The sequence below is a fragment of the Triturus cristatus genome, chromosome 12 (assembly GCF_964204655.1).
Source record: "Triturus cristatus chromosome 12, aTriCri1.1, whole genome shotgun sequence".
NCBI classification, from domain to species: Eukaryota; Metazoa; Chordata; class Amphibia; order Caudata; family Salamandridae; genus Triturus; species Triturus cristatus.
Window position 1 is genome coordinate 121,227,442 of NC_140595.1, and position 19,104 is coordinate 121,246,545.

Consider the following 19,104-nt stretch of genomic DNA (forward strand, 5'->3'; position numbering starts at 1 on the left):
GTCAAAAGGATCACTGGGTTTTGGGCATTAAATGCTCCTTCGCCATCCTGTACCTCCAGGAGTTAGCAATGAGAACCCTTGTGTAAGGTAATTACTCTTTAGGTTCCCAGTTCAGTGACTTATTTTTCTGTCATTTGTATGCAGGTCAGCCATTTGATCCTCATGTCAAAATAATCAATGCTGTCTCCAACATAATCTGCTCACTTGTGTTTGGGAATCGGTTTGAGTACAGTGATGCCAAATTCCAAGAACAACTTCAGCTGAACACTGACAACATTCATCTTGCTAGGGGGTTGGCAGCGCAAGCAAGGTCGGTTCAGTACATGTGGTATTATCTTCCTTTAAAATACTTAATTTGTGAATTGTAGTCATAAGATATACGCAAAATCAACTACCTTTGTGTTGTTACATATTGTACTGCAGTAATCTGTCCAACTGCTGAGTTACAGTATTTATACATTTTTAAGTCTCGTCAAGGACAGCACCTATGTGCTCTTGCTTGCAAGAGATATTGTGTGCAAGGAAGAGACTTAGAAAACGCCAATTACTTACAATTCATTGGATTCATTGTCACTCTTATATGCCGTTTCTTAATTGGCCAGAATGTGCAGGCTTCGCTTCCTCTTTCGTATGGAGCATGACCAAGTACTGATTACTCATCCTGATTAGTGTCCTCCCGCTGCTCGCACTGTGATTGAGGTACTCTTTTTAAGTCTCTTCTTCATCGTTTGTCCATGCTGCTTCTTGTTTCTTATTGCTCATTGTCCCTATTGATTCTTCTTCCTCGTTGTCTGTGTTGCTACTTCTTCTTTCTGGTGGGATTGTAGTTTTTGTGCTGTCATCATCCATGTTTTTCCCATCTGAACTGAGAATGTAAATCTTCCAAATTCTTTTTTTATAAACCCATCTACCATCACTGGAAAAAACAATTAAATTGAAGGTATGTTTCTTTTCTCAGGATTGAACATTTTTAATGAAAAAAATAAATTCCCCTAACAAAACTTTTTTTTGGGTGATATTTTGATTAAGATACAGAAGCTAACAAGCTGTGGCAAAGCCAATATGTTTCGACTATGCAAGAGGTATTGGCGTTGTCAATGTGTTTTAACCACGTTATATAGCTGCACAGCTGCCATACAGTATGGCTTAAAGTAAAGAAAATTAAAAGCACTATGACGACGATTTGCATTTGCTCTTAATGTTGCTTTAAAAAATAAAAAAACTTTTAACCATGCTGTACAGTCAGTGCATGTTTTTCCAGGGGGGGCAAATAGATGGAGGGGAACAAGTGGTTAAAAGTCAGTAAGTATCTACACGCACCCCTGTCACTGTACCTGACCTACCCTGTTTGCCCGACAGTTGTCCCACATCAGACCAAGTTGTGTGCATCCACATGCTTTATATATGAGTTCATTCAATATATTGCATGTAACAATACCTTTTTTCTATTTTGATACGCTACAGGGACTAGGTTTTCTCCAGGTTTGGGCTATATCTTGCATAATAATTTACTAGACATAGTTTTATCAGGGAATTTCCGGGTGTTAAATGCAGCCAGTAGCTCATAACAGCTTCTATTCTGTCCACTGTTGCATTCCAAAATGGCTGAGTGATTCTATAGGATCAAATGATGTAAAAGAAATGTCTGTAGAGCAACAGTGACAGCATGGGCTAGGGGCGCACTGCATCCACCATAAGTAGTGTGGAGTCAGATAGATTCTATGTAAAATTTAAGAAGTATTATACGATATTGGGTAGACCCAGCCAAATCACTACCAGCCAGTTGAGCGAACCTCCATTCCTCCTCACTTAATTGGGTGAGTGTCACGGCTCGGACCTCCCGCGTGGCGCGGGTGAAGCGCGCGAGGGGTGCAGGACTACACCTCCCAGCATGCCGAGCGGAAGGCGAGAGCACGGGACCTATATAGGCCCCGCCTTCCTTCGCTCCGGCGCTTGTCAACCGCCATACGGATGTAAACGAGCCAGGAACACGGCTCGTGTTCTACTTCTTCTTTTGAGCCACCCGCATCTTCGCCTCAATTATCGGCAGAGCGCCGCGAGGAGAGAAGGCGCGCTCCAACGCTCAGCTGTTCCCGAAACACCGCCGGAACTCCTTGGCGCTCCCGCGGCCCTGAGTCTCAGTTACGGAGCAACCGCACCCTGTAACGCCAAGAAAGCCATAGGAGCTTTTACCCGGCGCCAGCACTGCTGATCGTTAGCCACCCACCATCCCGGAGCAACGTGGGCTGACCCTCAGCCTCCTTATAAACCCTTGTCTCAGGAGCACCCACCTCCCTACCTTCTCAGGCACAAAAGCAGGGACGTCTTCACTGGACGCCGCGTTAGTCTTCCGGGGAGTTGTGGGGCGACTCTAATCACCCCTTATTCTGCCTTCCTGCTGTGGCATCCCAGTTAGGTGCAAAGCTTGTTCCTCAGCTGCGTATGCAAGGAGCGCCAGGAACAGACCTGCGCCGCCTTGGGGAAACCTCATACCTCCCACTTGAAGCCGCTTGAAAGGCTCGGAGAGCTCCCAGGACCACTATCACTATGCGCTTGGAGCCGCTTGAAAGGCTTGGAGAGCGGCATAGACCCTAGACAACGCCCTGGGACACCTCGCTGGACATGTAAGTACTGCTATAGGCATTTGACTGAGCGCTATCTATCTTGTGTTGTGGTGCTCACTTACTGGACCCCGGCTATCACGCTTTGCTCTCTCTTTACAGGGTTGCTAGGACTACGCTTCTGGCGTGAGGTTACCTTCAGCCGGTCCACCCCAGAGGGTTCCTTCCTAACCCCTTCTCCCGGGGTCCCTTCTGTTCCTTTTCCCCCTTTAGGTGGTGTTCCACGCCAAGCGTCCTAGTTAAAGGTTGGCGGGCAACACCACATAGGGGGAGGGGTTTACCAGCATCGCTCCCGCTGTATCCGGCTTACGAGGTGAGTGGTTCTCAACCCTCGTGTATACAAAACCTGACAGGTTGACAAGCCCACGGATACATACAGCCTGAGCGATGGATGCGGATACCACCCTTTCCGCAATATTGGACACTTTGACTGCCTTGCGAGGGGAGGTAGATGCCTTTCGGGCAGAAAACGCCGCGCTTAAGCAAGAGATGGGCACCATGAGAAGAGAGGTGGCAGGCCTCTCCCGCCAAAAGGGAACTGGAGCCGTAGGAAGCTCGTATATCAGGGGATGGACTCTGCCACCCCCTTTTGCTCCGCAAGCGACCGCTACAGACTGGGGAGCGACCACTTCGTTAGGGGGACAGGGCACTGGGGTCTTCCCGCATACCTCCTTTTCTTCCGTGCCGCAGACAAGTTCTGCACCTGTACATGTCATACAACCCATGCACCTGCCTCTCGCCCCTCCTGAAAGGTTCTTTGGGGTATTCATGGGCCAGTGTAGACTGCATTTCCTGTGTAAACCCGCTGTCTTTCCCACGGATCAAGCGAAAACCGCCTTTGTGCTGTCCTACCTAGGAGGCAATGCAGCGAACTGGTCCTTTCCCCTGATAGAACGAGACGACCCGGTGTTCTACAACTTCCCGAACTTCTGTGTGGAAATGCGCCGGTTATTTGACCGGAAGGGTCATCAGTTGTCACTGGATAAGGAACTCCTTTCCCTCAAGCAAGGCACACAAGACCTGCTTACGTATATTACCACCTTCAACCGGCTGATCGTGGAAACTGAGTGGCCCGAGGAAAAAAGGACGTCGCTGTTTTATCAGGGACTGAGAGGGGAGTTGAAGGACGTCCTGGCCCAAGTGGTTCAGCTACCCGCCACGTGTGATGAACTAGTTGACCTGACCGTGCAGCTAGACCACCGTCTGCAGGAGCGGAAGGGAGATAAGGTACGATCGGAACCGAGATTCCTCCCTTCGCGGCTCCGTGTAGGTCCCGAGGAACGAAGCACTCCAAGCGACGGATCGGAGCTCATGCAGATTGGGGGAATTAGAGGCCCCCTCAGCCCAGCCGAAAGAGAGAAACGGAGAAGTCAGAAGTTGTGCTTATACTGCGGGAAACCAGGGCACTTCATTAGGGAATGCAAAAGCCAGCTGAAAACAGTTAGTCCAGGAGGACCCGGGAACAAAACCCTGTCTGTGGTAAACACTGCGGCCGAGTATCAGGAAAACTGACGTCCTCAAACAGGTCAGAGACCCCTTGTTTGAGGCCTACGGTCACCGAGGTCTCACCCGCAGTCGCCAACACTCTGCAGTCATCAGTCGCCCACATGAACATATGTGCGGTGCTGGACTTACCCTTGGAGATATCAGTGGTGGTCCATGCCTTATTGGACTCGGGGGCAACTGGAAACTTCATAGATCAACAGTACGCCAGAGAGATTCACCTGCCTTGCGACCAAAAGGAGGCGCCTGAGAAGGTAAAGGCCGTGGACGGCTCTGCTCTAACATCTGGTCCTGTGCGGTTTCACACACAACCGATCCGGATGCAGATCGGAGAAAACCATGTAGAACGCATACATTTCGATCTGATCGACACCCCCCAGTTTAAACTTATATTAGGAATGCCATGGTTAACGTTACACGATCCTCTGGTGCGAAGGGCCGCTCGCACAGTGACTCTGAACTCCTCTTTTTGTCGGGAGCACTGTACCATGAAGGCAGAGAGCAGTGCTCTACCTAAGACGAGTCCAGCCGAGATGCTCGCAAGTGCAGGCTCGGATCCAGCGGTGTGCTGTCTATCGACACTACCTGCGGTATACGACAAATTCAAGGCAGTGTTTGACAAACAAGAAGCAAGCCAGCTGCCCCCTCACCGGGAGTACGATTGTGTCATCGAACTGGAAGCGGGGGCCAGCATTCCTTGCAGCAGGGTCTATGCCCTTACAGAAGCCAAAACAACCTACCTAACACAATATCTAGCAGACATGCTGGCTTCGGGATTCAAAAGCTCCTCTTCCTCTCCCACGTCCTCGCCGATATTCTTTATACCGAAGAAGGAAGGGGGATTGAGGGCATGTATTGACTTTCGGGCCATTAACAGAGTGACCATAAAGAATCGGTACCCGCTACCCCTGATCCTGGTACTGTTGGACCAGTTGAAGACAGCCAAGGTCTTTACCAAGCTTGACCTCAGGGGTGCGTATCACCTGGTAAGGGTGAGGCGGGGGGACGAGTGGAAGATAGCATTCAGAACGAAGTTCGGGCTGTATGAATACCTGGTGATGCCCTTCGGCCTCTGTAACGCCCCCGCCGCCTTCCAGTTCTTTATGGACGAGGTGCTGAGAGGGCTTTTGGATGTCCCATGTATCGTCTATATAGACGACATCCTGGTCTATTCTGCCTCCATGGAGGAGCACGTGCATCATGTCTCAGCAGTACTGGAGCGCTTGAAACACTACGCCCTCTACGCTAAACTGGAAAAATGCCTGTTCCACGTCCCGGAGGTAGAATTCTTGGGTTATGTCATCGGTCCTGGTGGAGTGTGCATGGATGACAAGAAGACGCGAGCCATCATCCAGTGGAAAACTCCCACCAATGTGAAGACCTTGCAAAGTTTCCTCGGCTTCGCAAATTTCTACCGGCGATTCATACAGGGCTTTTCACGTGTAATCCAGCCTCTTACCACATTGCAGCGAAAAGGAGCTACCTTTGAGTGGACGGAAGCCGCTGAACAGTCGTTCTAGACCCTGAAGCAGTGCTTCACCACAGCACCTGTGTTGCGACATCCGGACGCTGCTCAGCCCTTCGTGTTGGAAACTGATGCTTCGCATTTTGCGGTTGGAGGGATTCTGTCGCAACGCCACCCAGACACGGGCCAACTACACCCCATCGCCTTCTTTTCCAAAAAACTATCCGCTTGTGAAACCAATTACAGCATTACGGATAAAGAGTTGCTGGCGATTAAGAAAGGATGTGAGGAGTGGCGGCACCACTTACTGGGCGCTCAACACACTGTGGAGATCTTCACGGACCACCGGAACCTCCTGTTTTTGAAGACAGCCAGGGCTCTTACTCCCCGACAACTCCGCTGGTCGCTCTTTTTCTCCGACTATGATTTTGTGATTCGGTATCGGCCAGGGCCGCAAAATGGCAAGGCAGATGCCTTATCAAGACTTCAGTACCCTCCTGAACCCTGTGAAATGCCCCCCGAGGAACCCCCCGCCATTCTACAGAAGGCCTCCTTTACTGAGGAACTCCTTGCAGCTACCCACGTAGACAACTTTCTAGAGGACGTACGCACTCAGACAGGGAAGGTGGACCCGCTTGCATGGGTGGCAGAAAACCCCACCCTTCGCTCCACCTCACAACGTCTCTTGTATCATGAGAAGAAACTTTTTCTGCCTTCAGAGGAATTAAGGAGGCGTGCTTTGCACTGGGTACATGATACTCCGTTAGGGGGGCACTTGGGAGCACGCAAGACCACTCAAGCCCTGCAGCGTTACTTCTGGTGGGCAACCTTGGGACCAGATACAACAAACTACGTGTCGGGGTGTGCAGTGTGCGTGCAAGGAAAAGCGCAGCATAAGAAACCCTGTGGGAAACTGCTTTCTATCCCTATTCCTCCGTCTCCGTGGCACACGGTGTCCATGGACTTTATCGTGGACATGCCCCCTAGCATGGGTCTAAATACCATCCTGGTAGTAGTGGACCACCTCACCAAAATGGGTCACTTCCTAGCCCTCGACAAGCTGCCTTCATCCGCCACTCTCGCCCTCACCTTCCTGCAACAGATCGTGCGCTTACACGGGATCCCGGCTGTTCTCATCACTGACCGGGGGGACACAATTTACCTCTCGATTCTGGAAAGCCTGTGTGATGCTATGAGAATAGACTCCCGCCTTTCCACGAGCTATCACCCACAGACTGACGGAAAAACAGAGAGGTTAAATCAAACTTTGGAACAATACCTCCGCTGCTTCACTATATCGCATGAGGAAGAGTGGAGCAGACTGTTCTGGCTAGCGGAATTCGCATATAACAACGCCGAACATTCCTCTCTGGGGTGCTCGCCCTTCTATTGTCTAGCAGGTCACCATCCTAACATGCTACCCTTCGAATGGCCAGTGCATACACACCATCCCACCATACAGGAACATCACACACACCTCCGCTCCATTCTCCAGGCAGCCAAGGGACAGTTGGCTGCAGCGCAGAGGCACGACAAACAGTACGCAGATAAACGAAGGTCACCAGAGCCTGCGTATGTGGTGGGGGACAGGGTGTGGCTTAACACTAGGTACCTTAGATTCAAAGGCAACACCCGTTTGCAGCCCCGATACGTAGGGCCTTATGCCATAGAGAGGGAGATAAATCCGGTAGCGATGAAGCTAGGCCTCCCCGCGTCCTGGCGCATCCACCCCGTATTCCACGTATCCCTGTTAAGACCTTGCCTCCCAGATACCAGGCTCCTCTCAAAATCCCAGCCTTTGATGGTAGATGACGGAGAGGAATACGAAGTCAAGAAGATCCTCGATGCGAAACGGGAGGGGGGAGACTCCTCTACCTGATCGACTGGAAAGGATACGGCCCAGAGGAGAGATCATGGGAGCCCGTGGACAATTTACACTGCCCTGCTCTGCTAAGGCGCTTTCACGCAACCTATCCTTCCAAACCAGGAGGCCCGCCGAGACTCCGGGCGCAGGGGGGGGTTCTGTCACGGCTCGGACATCCCGCGCGGCGCGGATGAAGCGCGCGAGGGACGCAGGACTACACGTCCCAGCATGCCGAGCAGAAAGCGAGAGCACGGGACCTATATAGGCCCCGCCTTCCTTCGCTCCGGCGCTTGTCAATCGCCATACGGATGTAAACGAGCCAGGAACACGGCTCGTGTTCTACTACTTCTTTTGAGCCACCCGCATCTTCGCCTCAATTATCGGCCGAGCGCTGCGAGGGGAGAAGGCGCGCTCCAATGCTCAGCCGTTCCCGAAACACCACCGGAACTCCTTGGCGCTCCCGCGGCCCTGAGTCTCAGTTACGGAGCAACCGCGCCCTGCAATGCCAAGAAAGCCATAGGAGCTTTTCCCGGCACCAGCACTGCTGATCGTCAGCCACCCACCATCCCGGAGCAACGTGGGCTGACCCTCAGCCTCCTAATAAACCCTTGTCTCAGGAGCACCCACCTCCCTACCTTCTCAGGCACAAAAGCAGGGACGTCTTCACTGGACGCCGCGTTAGTCTTCCGGGGAGTTGTGGAGCGACTCTAATCACCCCTTATTCTGCCTTCCTGCTGTGGTACCCCAGTTAGGTGCAAAGCTTGTTTCTCAGCTGCGTATGCAAGGAGCGCCAGGAACAGACCTTGCCGCCTTGGGGAAACCTCATCCCTCCCGCTTGGAGCCGCTTGAAAGGCTCGGAGAGCGCCCAGGACCACTATCACTATGCGCTTGGAGCCGCTTGAAAGGCTTGGAGAGTGGCATAGACCCTAGACAACGCCCTGGGACACCTCGCTGGACATGTAAGTACTGCTATAGACATTTGACTCAGCGCTATCTATCTTGTGTTGTGGTGCTCACTTACTGGACCCCGGCTATCACGCTTTGCTCTCTCTTTACAGGGTTGCTAGGATTACGCTTCTGGCGTGAGGTTACCTTCAGCCGGTCCACCCCAGAGGGTTCCTTCCTTACCCCTTCTCCCGGGGTCCCTTCCGTTCCTTTTCCCCCTTTAGGTGGTGTTCCACGCCAGGCGTCCTAGTTAAAGGTTGGCGGGCAACACCACATAGGGGGAGGGGGTTACCAGCATCGCTCCCGCTGTATCCGGCTTACGAGGTGAGTGGTTCTCAACCCTCGTGTATACAGAACCTGACAGCGAGGTCCCTTTCCCAATCCTCTCCTAGTTTGCAAAATTAGTCATGGGTAATTGTAATGGCTGACTTACGTAATGCTGATATTCTACCTGTGATGTAGCGAGTTTGACGTCGAGGGCGTTCTGTTTTGGAATGTCAATATTGGACAATAGGTATGGAAAGTTGTATGACATAATTGCAAAGACCGCAAAAACTGGATTTTCTTGCTTTTGTTCTTTGAAGGATTTAATGACATTTATTCCAATTATGGGTCCTAAGTTTGACATACCTAGGCGATCCAACCCTGGAAGCCAGTTGGTGTATTTATCTGTGTTAGATTTGCACCAGCCCAAAGTAGGGTTTGACCTGCTATCTTACCACCTCTATGAGTCTGCTTTGGAGAAGCATACCATGGGCCAGATGTACAACCAACCAATTTGTGACTTGCATATTGCGTCGCACTTGCCACTCGCAATTTGCAACTCGCAAATTTGGTTGTACAACAGTGTCTCAGACACTGTTTGCGATTCCTAATGGGGTCGCAAATTGCTTGCCTCATTAATGTTAATGAGGGAGGCGCAATTTGCGACCCCCATTAGGAATGCCCACCAGTCATAGGGATGGTGGCTTGCTGGGGTCAGCAGACCACCATGTCTGTGACTGCTTTTAAATAAAGCAGTTTTTTTTAATGCAACCTGTTTTCTTTAAAGGAAAACAGGATGCATTTAAAAAAAGAAAAATTAAACTTTTCAGTTTCATTTTTTAAGGGCAGGCAGTGGTCCCTGGGACCACTGCCTGCCCTTATAAAATATTTTTTTACCCATTCACAATGGAGAAGGGGTCCCCTGGGGACCCCTTACCATTTGCGAATGGTTTACCACCTACTTGAAGTAGGTGGTAAATTGCAAGTGTTTTGCAACCGCAATTGCGGTCGCAAAACATTCATACATACAAATGCGAGACGCTATTAGGAAGGTACGCCCTTGGCACGCCCTTTCCTAATAGCGAGTTGCAAACCTCATTTTGCGAATCAGTAAAATTTACTGATTCACAAATTGAGGTTTGTACATGGCCATGCCCTAAATTGCCAATTGCCCATTAGCGACCGCAATTTATGGTCGTACATCTAGCCCTAAATGTCTTTGACTGTTTTAGTTGCTGGTGGAATTTCTTGTGGAGGGTTGTTCCATATAAGTATTATATTGGGAGTTTGCCTTCCATAGCTCATAGTTCAGTGCAGTATGCTGGGTCATCAATTGACCAATAGACCCAATCATGAAGTATACGTAAAAGTGCTACCCTACAATATGATAATTGGGTCTACCATACCCAGTCCACTGTCATATGCTGATTTGCAGCATTTAGTATGTAATTCTCGTGAGGGATCGCCCTGCCATAGGAGGCCTCTTAGACATTCAGTCATGGTTGTAAAAATATCTGTGGGTAGTCATTGACAATATTTCCTTAGTATATATCATATTTTTTGGTAAAAGGATCATTTTAATTAGGGCGACTCTTCTTTGTAGAGAATCTGGATTTTGGATCACTTCTTTGTGTCCCTATCAATGAGGTCCAGCAGTAGACTTATATTATCAGTTCTTGTTGCTTTTTTGATATGTGTTCTAATATATTTAAAGCCATGGTACCACACCACAAATCCTTTGTGGGCAACCCACATATTTTCTTCAACTGTGTAGTTAATGCAGTGTAGCCTTTAGTCAAATTTTCCTTTAAGCCAGTGTGCTCACCAAACTCACTCAATATTTGATTTACCTTGCGTCTTGAGTATTCAGGTCTGTTATGATAAAAGGTCTTCTGCATGAAGAGACTCCTTATCTGTAATACTATCAGTCCATCCGAAACTGGGAAGGTATAGATCTAGCCGAATTAGCTGTGCTCCTTTTTCTAATGCAAGAGCAATCAAATTATTGAGGTGACAACAGGCATCGCTGAAACATTCCAAAATTGAGCTCTAATGGTTCGGACAGTATACCGCCAATTCTTACTCTTTATCTCGGAGTAATATATAGTAGTTTAGAGAATGCTATAAACATTGGTCCAAATCTCAACTGGCCTGGAACAGATAGATCCCGGAGAGACTATTGAAAGCTTTTTCAAAGTGTATCACAAACACAGAAAATGGATCTGATATTTTATAGGACATGTGGCTCCCACTATATACTCTTCAGATATTATGTCTAGTGGATCTACAGGATATAAATATGCTTTTTTTCTGATGAACCTGACATTTGAAGATCAGTTGTACAAAGAGGTGACTAATATTTTGGCACATATTTTAGTTTTACAGTTGATTAGAGATATGGATGTGTACGATAAACTTTAGTCTGGGGCTGATTGGACTATGGAGGCCGACACTATGTGGGATTCTTCTATATCTAAAGACAATCTTCCGTCCTCTTTTGCCTTTACAATAATAATGGCATGTAGCGGTTGAATGAGGGTACCTGTTAGACATATAAAGAATTCAATGAGGAGCCCATTGAAGCTCTGGTATTTCCAAGTCACAAGTTGGCCAATGGCTCTGGCAATCCTCCTCTATTTTCAGTGTTCCATCTAAGGTTTTGCTTTGGTCTGGCGTAAATGTGTGGAGGGAGATTTTGTGGGGGAGAAGCATATAGTTTGATGTATATATAGGGTTACTGTATAGTTTTCGCATACAGTAGAGGAAATGTATGTACTGTATGTGATGTGGACATACATAAATTCTTCTCTTCACTTCCGATACATGTAATATGTTGGGATTCTTCCTCTCTTCGGCTCATACAGTGTAATAGCTTTCCAGTTTTGTTACAGTGTTCGTACTGTTGTGTGAGGCCATCCATAGCTTTTTAGCCTCATCCAGTTGTATTTGTTGGGATTTAATTCGACTTGTATAAAGTGCACTTGCGATACTGAGAAAGACCAATTTTGTAATACTAGGTGATTTAAACTACAGCCTAAAGGATATGACAAACTTTGATACTTCATACCTAGAATCCCTCAAAACTCTGGGACATACACAAATGCTCACGCTACGAACGAACAGGCAGGGTATACACTACATGTAATCTCCAGCAATATTTTGACCCTGGTAGTCAATCAGCCTGACCATCCAGCCATAACCTTTCAAGTTAGGGTTCACCCTGCCCTAAACAATATGGCCAAACCAAACCTTGAGATAAAGTCTTGTAACAAGTTAAACATCTCACGACAGAATCTGAGCAAGGCCTGCAGGGAAACACCTTTCCTTATCAATAGACACATTAACAACAGCACAGACCACTTCAACGCCAAACTAAAAGCAGCACTAGTTAGCATTGCAACTTTACCTAATTCAAACCGTAAGCAAAACAACTACATCTGCACCGTGGTTTAATGATGCCCTGAAGAAAAGCAGGAGGTGCTGTAAAAAAGTGGAAAGGGCTTGGAGAGAAGAATAAAATCAAGAACAAAAAAGCTAATACAGAGATGAAATTAGAAAACACAAACAGAATATTAAAATAGCAAAAGCAATCCTCACTCCACCACTTTACAGGCCAAACGTCCTCCTGGAGAGCTATTTAAAATTGTGCAATCTATCCTTAACGCAGAGAACTGAAGCTTGTGGATTACTCCTTCACAACAGCTTTGATATGAACTTGCCAATTTTTTAATGATAAATGTAAAAAAAGGTTTCTTGGGTAAAGATAAGAAACCCTGCAATTAGTTGAAACCAACAAAGACATTTCTCTAAAAAGATGTACTATACTGTCCGACTTAGAGACACAAAACCTTTTAGCTAATGCTAAATCAGGTTCACCATTTGACTGTGCATCTTCAGAATCTTCCATCTAGTAGCAGACATCCTGTGCTCCCACCTTATTCAATTAAGTAGTTTTTTAAATGGGGAAGTGTCCTGCGAGTTGGAAAATGAAATCCATGACTCCTTCAGCTGGGAAAGCTGAATGGAGACTCAAAAGAACCAGCAAATTATCAACCCATATCTCTTCTTACTTTGCCAGCAAAACCTTGGAAAAGGCAGTGCATTCAAAACTTTGTCTACCATGAAACTAACAACTTGCCAGACTCCACCCAATCAGATTTTAAACAGGGCCAACATATAGAAGCAGCCCTTCTGAGAATATCCGACGAGGTAAGAATGATCCTCGACTAAAGAGATTCTGACACCTTGATGTTGCTGAAACTATCGACCGCGTTCGCCATGGTCTCCCACCTGGTTCTGCTCTCACCCCTGGGCAATGCAGTGAAAACCCCCTTGACAACCAATTGAAATTGATAAAAATGCACAATATAGGTCATGTATGAACAGGTCAATCAACTGCAATATTTATCCCATATAGGGTGTAAGTCATATAAATATTTTTAGCAACAAAAAAAAAGAAAATACACAACACATCTAATATAGCAAATTCATTCACAGCATATAATGAAACTAAGAAATCAACACTACAAAGTGTAAAACAAAGACAAAAAACATAATAATGAATACATATAATAAATCACCAATAAAGTCCAAATACATAACATCTCATACAATACCTGTAAAATTCATAAAGTAATACACAGGTTAATATCGTAATATCTTTGAAGAGTGAGTACAATCTTTGATTTAATATGCAACAGATGAATAGCAATTATTATAAATTAAGTCATTCCATATTACTATTTTAACTTGTATATACTTTGTGAATTTTACATGTATTGTATGAGATATATGATATATATGTATATATATATATTATCTACTGGCGGTCGCCAGTAGATAGTTATAGTTAGGACCCTCTTACCATAGGAAATCCGCAACATTCTATTTTGAATACCTTTGGCGCCGGTCTACGAATCCTCGCAAAAGTTTCAAAATAGGTGGGGCGTTGAGCTCCGCTCCTACCCTGAAAGTCTCGGGGGGATTTGTCAAGCGGGGGCTGAGATAAAAGGGGGGTCCCAAAACGCGTTTTTCCCATGCATTTTTCCATAGGACCTTTAGACAGAGCTACAGCCCGAACGGCTGAACAGAATTTAATGAAATTTGGCAGAGAGGTAGTCCTCAGGTCAAGGAAGTGCCTTTTGTAGGTTTGGTGTAAATCTGTTCAGTAGATTCTGAGAAAATAGCCTTTAAATCAATATATATATCTGAGCCAGCTTACGGTGCGCTTACGGTGCGCTTACCGTACGCGTACGGTGACGTGCGCGAGCGCGATTCTGATTGGCCGTTAGATCTTAGTAAACATTCGAATCGGTCGAAACCAGGAAGCGGCGGCCGCCATTTTCTCTCTCGCACTCTGACAGGGGGTTGAAAAACAAAGTGCAAAAACATGTAAAGGGGCTGTTTAGACAGCTCCCAAGCACCTAGCCATGTCGAGGGAGTCCCCAACGATCCCCCAAGTGAAAAAAGGCAATTTTAATTTTTTCGAAAATTTTGCCGATTACGCTTACCGTACGCGTACGATAATAAATAATAAAAAAAATAAAAAAATATCCACATTCTCCCCACCCCGTGTGCAAATGGTGCCCGAAGGGCACCATTTGAGCATGGCTTATTACAGCAAAACAAAACATATATTTTACCTGTCACAACGATGCTCATCATATGTCCTCCATGTGCGCACGGTGCGCGAAGCGCATCGTGCGTTCATGGCCCATCTAGCGTAACGTGGGCACGCGGTGCGCAAAGCGCACCGCGTGCTCACTGTGCGCGCACGGTGCGTGAAGCGCACCGTGCGCGCACGGAACGAACTGCGTTAAGTGGGCGCGCACGCCACAAATGGCGTAAAGTAACTTAGCATTTAAAAAACCGTACAAATTCACTGAAAAAACCATAGGTTTCACACACGTTATAGTTTGGAATTAGCATTTAAAAAACCTTGCAAATTCACTGAAAAAACCATAGGTTTCACACATGTTATAGTTAGCTGGACATTTTACTGATAAAAAACCAATGAAATTCCCCCGTTATAGTTACTGTAGGCAACTATAACTCACGCGACCGTAATCTTCTGCTGATGACATATGTGTCTTTATGAAAAAAAAATATTTGTAATATATGTATAGCTAAAATTTAATGGAAGAAGACATGGGCAAATAAGTGTCTAAATACAGTATTAGCATCAGCAGAGGATTACGGTCGCGTGAGTTATAGTTGCCTACAGTAACTATAACGGGGGAATTTCATTGGTTTTTTATCAGTAAAATGTCCAGCTAACTATAACATGTGTGAAACCTATGGTTTTTTCAGTGAATATATATATATATATATATATATTACATTACCTACTGGCGGTCGCCAGTACGGTCGCCAGTCGGTAGTTATAGTTAGGACCTATTTTCCATAGGAAATCCGCAACATTCTATTCCCAATAAGTCTGGCGCCGGTTGACGAATCCTCGCGAAATTTTTCCAAACTTTTGGCCAGCTCTGCTCCACTCCTACCCTGAAAGTTCCGTGGTGATTGGTCAAGCGGGGGCCGAGAAAAAAGGGGGGTCCCAAAACACGTTTTCCCCATGCAATTTCCCATAGGATCAGTTGTCGCAGCTAGAGCCCGAACCGCTGAACGGAATGGCACCAAATTTGGCAAAGAGGTAGTCCTCAGTTCAGACTCGTGCCTTTTGCATAAGTGGTGTGAATCCGTTAAGTAGTTCCTGAGAAAATTAGAGTTAAAAGTACATAAATATCTATGGCCGGGGAGGATCCGCGGACCCTACCCGCACCGTAAGCGCACCCTCCCCGAACCAAGCGTGCACCCTCCCGATCGCGCGCTGAATGCTAATTGGCTGTCGAGTGTCTGTCTACATTCGAAACCAAGAACTGTTGGCGGCCATTTTCTGCCTCGGTAGAAGCGAGGCTGAAGAAGCAAGGGGAATAAGTGTGTAAAACATATAAAGGGGGCAGAGTGGAAATACTCTGACCCTCTAGAGGTGCTTAGGGGGTTCTAGAAGGACCCCCGGGGTCCCCCTTTTATAAAAAATAAAAAAAACGGCGAAATGCGCGCACGGTGCGCACATCCTATCCCGTTGGATGCACAGATTCTCTCGCGTTGGGTGCGTGGATCCACGGAATTTTTTTGGGAAAAAAGACAAGAAATCACTGGTTGTATGACTACTTTCTACACTGAAAGGTAGGGTGTATATTTCTGTTTTTTAAAGGTATGATTCTTATTGGTTGACAAAATTGTAAGGAACATTATATATGATAAGCAGATATGTTGAAAAGTCAAGCACACTTCCTGTCTTGTTTAGCAACATTGTGTGCTGAACTTGTGACCTGTGTGCTCAGTGCAGTGTTCCATGAGCTGTTTCTATGGTAACAGGTAGAAGGCAGATTGGGGAAGGGTTGAAATGTATTTCAGTTGGAAAGGGTTGACATGTTTAACCAATAGAAATGTGTGTTTGCTTTTGAGTTTATGTGTGAAGGATTGTGATTTGATGTTTACATGTATATGTGTGGAAAATGAAAGGGAAACTTTTCCATTCTTTGTTTTTGCTGAGAGGTGCACAGTGCAGAGATTCTGTAAAAGAAAATATAGTGAGTGACTGATATACTTCTTAATCTACAAAACAACTTGAAAGGTGAGTTATTTAATTGTGAGGGGATGTATGTAGACTATTTTGATTTTAATCAGACTAATGTATTTCTCCTGCTAAAGTGTAGGGAGTACTTTTTTTCTCTACAATCTTATTGACAGTGTGTGTGCATGTACAAACCATTCTGTGATAATCATTTGTGTTTTTCATGTGTTTGCAGACAGATAACTGTGCTGTTTTTATATTTTGGTAGAATTAGTAACCAGTCATTGTTTCTGAATTTGTGAAATGAGTTATGTTATGTTTCTATACTAAAATGTAGTACTTCTTCTAGATGAAGAAATGTGTTTTGGTATAGTGAAAGGGATAGTGTTGTTTGTCTAGAATCACACAGTGAGTATGTGTGCATTTGGGAACCACTGTGAGAGAAGCATCTGGTAACATTGTGTATTTGCTGACAGATAACTGTTTTAAAACCTGTCATGTTGTCAAGTTTTAGTAGCATTAGAAGCCAGTCTTTGCTTATGCATTGATAAAATAACTCATGCTTTGACACTAATGTGCTGTACTTTAATATGTAGATTGTGTGTAGTCTCCTTACCCCTTGCACAGTAGTGAATGAGTGTTGGTAAGCTGCTAGGGATAGTGGTGCTTGTCTAGAATCACACTGTGAGTTAGTGTGGATTTGGAAACCACTGTGAGAGAAGCATTTGGTAACATCGTGTATTTTCTGACAGATAACTATTTTAAAACCTGTCATGTTGTCAAGTTTTAGTAGAATTAGAAGCCAGTTTTTGATTATGCTTACATTAAATGAGTCAGGCTGTGACAGAAAAGTGCAGTCCTGAAATATGTAGATTGTGTGCAGTTCCCTTATCAGTTCCACAGTAGTGAATGATTTTTGGTAAAGTCCTAGGTATAGTGGTTGTTGTCTAGAATCACACTGTAAGTCTGTGTGCATTTGGGAACCACTGTGAGAGAAGCATTTGGTAACATCGTGTATTTTTTAGCAGATAACTCTTTTAAAACCTGTCATGTTGTCAAGTTTTAGTAGCATTAGAAGCCAGTCTTTGCTTATGCGTTGATTAAATGAGTAATGCTTTTACACTAATGTGCTGTACTTAAATATGTAGATTGTGTGCAGTACCATTACCTCTTCTAGACTAGTGAATGAGTTTTGGTAAACTGCTAGGGATAGTGTTGCTTGTCTCAAATCACACTGTGAGTCTGTGTACATTTGGGTAAGGATTGTGAGAGAAGCATTTGGTAACATACTGTATTTGATGACAGATAACTGTTTTAAAATTGGTCATGTTGTCAAGTTTTAGTAGCTTTAGAAGCTATTCTTTGTTTATGCATTGATAAAATGAGTCAGGGTTTGACACTAAAGTGCAGTACCATGTACTATTCTCTTCACTATGCCAGAACTGAAAATTTAAAAGTTTTACCCAGGCACTAACCGAGCAGTAGTCTGATGATTTAGTCAGTTTCCAAGTACTCATGTTGTGAACCATACATTACCACATAGATTGTTTCAAATGTCTATGCAGTATGCATGCAGTCTTCTAACATACTATACACTTGTCTTTCACATTTTTACAATTCGCTAGTCAGTATCCATACACTTCCAGGAAACACCCTGTAACTCCCTTTACAGACCTCTAGTGACCCATTCACCATCATGTACTAATCCATTCACTCTGCCAAAACACAAACACTTATAAATTCACCAAGATACTATCTTTGGAGTACTCTAATCGTTCAGTCAGTGCCTAAGTATTCATGCACCTAGCCAGGCCTTAGCACATGGACTGCTTCAAACCCCTATGCACTATGTATGCAGTCTTCTAACCACCTAGACACTTGTCTTTCACACTTTCAATTCCCCAGTCAGTATCCATACAGTCCAGCAAAATTCCTGTCACTCCCTTTGCACTCCTCTAGTGACCCATTCAGTACCAAGTACTAATCCATTCCCTGTGCGAAAAGCCTACCACTTATAAATTCACCTAGGCACTCTCCTTGCTGTACTCTAATCATTCAGTCAGTACCCAAGTAGTCATGCAGTGAGCCAGGCCTTAGCACATGGACTGCTTTAAATGCCTATGCAGTATGGATGCAGTCCTCTAATCACCTACACAGTTGTCTTTCACACCTTCAATTCCCTAGTTAGTATTCATACACTTCTAGCAAACACCCAGTCACTCACCCAGTGTGTCTCATTATAGTACTGTAATCATTTAGTCAGTTAGCATGTAGTCTTTTAGTGAGGTAGGCTTTATGGCATGAACTGCTTCAAAGTATTATGCACTATGCATGTAGTGTTTTAACCATCGTCACACTTGTGGTTCAGGGCTATAGTTTCTTAGTCGGTTTTTATATAAAATGTGTTTGTACAGTAATGGAATAGTATAAATGTGAAAGTTATTAATATACATTTATTTGTGATTCTTTTTTACAGATACAGAACAGGAGTGTTTCTCATCTGTTTGTACTCTTCTTGTGCAAGATTGTTTGGATGAAGGCTCCTCAGGTGCCTCATCATACTTGCTGTGCCGGACGAGTATTTCTTGTTAGGATCCCCTCGTGACAGCACTCTTTTGCAAATCTTGCACGTAACCAAGGTGGCATTGGTCTTATTCTGCCCCTCAGGAAAAGTAAAAAATGTCCACACCACTGAAGAAAAACGTTCTTTGGGTGGTGCCTCCTCCAAAAATTCATCCTCAGAAGTATGAGGAGATGCAGGTGATGCCTGCTGCCCTGAAGCCATTTTTGGTGGAAAAAAGTTAGAGCTAAGTGTAAACTTAGTCTAAAAAATCTTCTTCTCTCCAAAGAGATGGTGCTCTAA

The 19,104-nt window shown here is 45.4% G+C and overlaps 1 protein-coding gene across 1 annotated transcript in view; it reads left to right on the plus strand.

Annotated features, from left to right (window-relative positions):
- The window catches only part of LOC146772837 (cytochrome P450 2D17-like), a 191,946-nt gene that overhangs the window by 66,115 nt on the left and 106,727 nt on the right, over positions 1-19,104 (plus strand). Inside the window, exon 4 of the mRNA XM_085637807.1 lies at positions 145-305. Coding sequence (XP_085493933.1) covers positions 145-305 — 161 coding nt within the window. The remainder of the gene's footprint in view (positions 1-144; positions 306-19,104) is intronic.